Raw genomic sequence first — 3,325 nt, forward strand, 5'->3', positions numbered from 1 at the left:
AAAATATAATTTATCCAAATAAAGTATTAATGACTCACACTTTGTACCTCTCCTCATTCAGGTATATTTTTTTCTCTTTACTCTCTTTCACATGTGTTCTATAATATTAAAGGAATCTTTCAGAATTTACCCCTTACATCCATTTTTAGGTAAATAAGAGTACTGATTTTATCAAATTTAGATTTCTTTTCTAATTTTTTATTCTTTATGGTCTATGAAAAAAATGTTTATTAATTTACTTTCTTTTTTAGGCAAGCCAAGGTAGATCTGAGAGTTGCAGCAACAAAAGTGGAAGAATTAGCTAAAGTGACTGCAGATCTTCAGGGACAAATGCAAATGAAGGTATTTTCCATTTCCAAAACAGTGGGAGGCCTATAGCTCAGTTTTCTATATATTTTATTATTAATTTATTTTGGACTACGTATTAAGGAGGGTTTTTAGAAGATGAATCAATTGTTTTATTGCCATTTCAATATAAAATATGAAAGTAGGAAGCTAAATTATAGTATTGGAAACAACTTTATGAAGAATTTTTTGTTTCCATTCACTTTAGCCTAATTCAGTAAAACATCATAATCATCCCTAAACACATCATTATTGAAATGCAAATTAATACAAAATCAACTTTTGGTTAATTGGCTATATGTAGATGGAAGAAAGAAGCATTTAATACTACATATTATGTTTTTTATTAAAATATTTATTGGTATAATAGATTCTGCTTCTTTTTATATGTGATAGGGAAATATTAGGAGGGTGTCAAGGAAAGGACAGGCTTTAGATTTAGATGGGTTTAATTATTAAAAATTCTAGCCCTGGTACTTACTAGCTGTGTAACTTTCTAAGCCATATTTCCTGATCTGTAAAAAGGTGACTATAGATTTCCAATAACAGTAGATTTGTTATTGGAAAAGTTACAAGAACCTTCCCATAGATAACCAATCAGATAACTAATCCACTCTTAAAAATAGGATAAATTTTTTAAAACACTGGAAAGCTCCCCAAAACAGAAAGATGTAAAAGAGGTAATAATTGTTAGTTTTTGGATTTCTGACCTGATGGTTCTCCCCAGTACAAACAGCTATGGCTTCAGAAAACAACAGTTTTATATGGCCTTAGGGTACCGAAGAACAAAGTTTAGGGCTGAAAAAGCAATTGCAAATTAAAGAGGAAATACTGGCAGCAAGAAAACCACACAAAAAAAATGGGACCCAAATTCTGAGTATAAATTCTTACCAAATCCATGCCTGACAGCTAAACTATGCATATGAGAGTTGAGGAGAGACCCTAAGGGAGTCCAGTAAAGAAGAGCTGAGAGAAATTGCTATTTTTTATAATTGACTACATTCCAGAAATGTGTGCAAATTAAGCAGCAGAAAACACAAGCCTTATTGTTTGAAGTGTCAGAGCACATAGCCCAAAGCTGGAAGAGCAGCTGGGAATTACAGGGGAATCTCTAGGAGCACAGAAACCATAAAGAGTGTTAACCCTACCTCTGCACAAATCTTGACTGATCCTGAAATTATGCAGGTGTAGGGGGTTCCCTAGGGACCTAGCTAAAAAAGTAATAGTGGGAAGTAGTAAGAACTAATAACAGATATTAGCCGCTGCATACTGTAGGGGGAACAAATTTCAACAGAGTTTAAGTCCAAGCAAGATAATTACCTACTTATACAAAAAAAATATAATAATAATAATAATAATAATAATAATAATAATAAGCTGTAATCCTCAAAAGAACAAAGCAATCCACCGTAATTGCAATGTATTATTTCCATTATCCAGTGTTCAACCAAAAATTACTAGACAAGAGTGTATGACACATACCTGTGGGATAGGAGGTGGAGGGAAGGCAGTCAATAGAAAATGACTCTCAGTGGACCCAGCAGTTGAATTCAGCAGGCAGAAGCTTCAAATCACCTATTATAGATATGTTCAATGAATTGAAGAAAATACATTTTAAAATTAGCTTAGAATTAGGACAAAATTAAGGAAGAAATAGAGAATTTTTATTGAGGACTAGAAAATAATTTTAAAAATAGAAATTCTAGAGCTTAGAAGTATAGCAAGTGAAATAAAAATTTCATTATATGAACTCAAAATAGATTAGAAAAGACAGAAGAAATGATCAGTGAACTTGAAGACAGAAAAATAGAAATTTCTCTATTCAAAGAATAGAGAGTTTAGAAGATTGGATAAAAATGAACAAGACCTCAAGGATCTGTGGGACAATGTGAAGCAATCCAACATAAGTGTAATTGGACTTGCAAAGGAAGGGGAAGGGGAGCAGAAAAAAAGTATTTAAATAAGTAATGGCTGAAAACTTACTAAATTTGGTGGAAAACATTAACAGTTCCAAGAATCTGCTGAATCCCAAAGCAGAATAAACACAGAGTCACCTCTAGACACATCATGACAATACTGATAGCCAAATATAAAGAGAAAACATAAAAGTAGCAACAGAAAAATGACCTGACCAGGATAACAATGATGAGATTAATGGCTTCGTTCTCATGAAGAGATTGTGAAAGCAGAAAGCATTGGAATAATGTATTTGAAGTGCTGAAGGAAAAAAGAATGCTCACTAAGAATTCTATATCCAATAAATCTATACTTCAAAAATGAAGGCAAATGAAGGCATTTTCAAACAAGCAAAAACAGAGAGAATTTGTCCCCAATAGACCAGCAGTTCAAAAAATTCTTAAGGAAGTTCTTTAGGTTGAAAGAAAATGACACCAGATGGCAACTCAGATATAGGAAAAAATATAAAACAACTGAAATAGTAAATATGAAATAATATATATACATATTTTTCTATTTCCTGGAGTGTTTCCCCTATGTTTTCTTTAGGGAGTTTTATTGTTTCAGGACATATATTTAATTCTTTAATCTATTTTGAGTTGATTTTGATATATGGTGAGAGGTATGAGTCTAGATTCATTCTCCTACATATGAATATCCAGTTTTCCCAGCACCATTTACTGAAGAGGCAGTCTCTTCCCCAGTGTGTGGTCTTGGAGACTTTGTCAAAGATCAGATGGCTGTAGGTGTGTGGGTTGATTTCTGGATTCTCTATTCTGTTCCACTGGTCTGTGTGTCTGTTTTTATGCCAGTACCATGCTGTTTTGGTTACTATCACTTTGTAGTATAGTTTAAAGTCAGGTAGTGTTATGCCCCCAGCTTTATTTATTTATTTAATTTTTTTTGCTCAGGATTGCTTTGGCTATTCATGGTCTTTTGTTCTTCTGTATGAATGTTAGGAATGTTTTTTCCATCTCTGAGAAAAATGTCATTGGAATTTTGATGGGGATTGCATTGAATTTGT

General features: G+C 32.7%; 1 protein-coding gene across 1 annotated transcript in view; it reads left to right on the forward strand.

Annotated features, from left to right (window-relative positions):
* Positions 1-251: 251 nt before the first annotated feature.
* LOC103600666 (sodium channel and clathrin linker 1-like) overlaps positions 252-3,325 on the forward strand; it is a gene marked incomplete at its 5' end in the record, with an annotated part of 111,003 nt that continues 107,929 nt past the window's right edge. The window contains one exon of the mRNA XM_008584971.1: positions 252-342. Within this exon, the coding sequence (XP_008583193.1) occupies positions 252-342 (91 nt within the window). The remainder of the gene's footprint in view (positions 343-3,325) is intronic.

This window comes from Galeopterus variegatus, unplaced genomic scaffold, assembly GCF_000696425.1.
Source record: "Galeopterus variegatus unplaced genomic scaffold, G_variegatus-3.0.2 Scaffold3413, whole genome shotgun sequence".
NCBI classification, from domain to species: domain Eukaryota; kingdom Metazoa; phylum Chordata; class Mammalia; order Dermoptera; family Cynocephalidae; genus Galeopterus; species Galeopterus variegatus.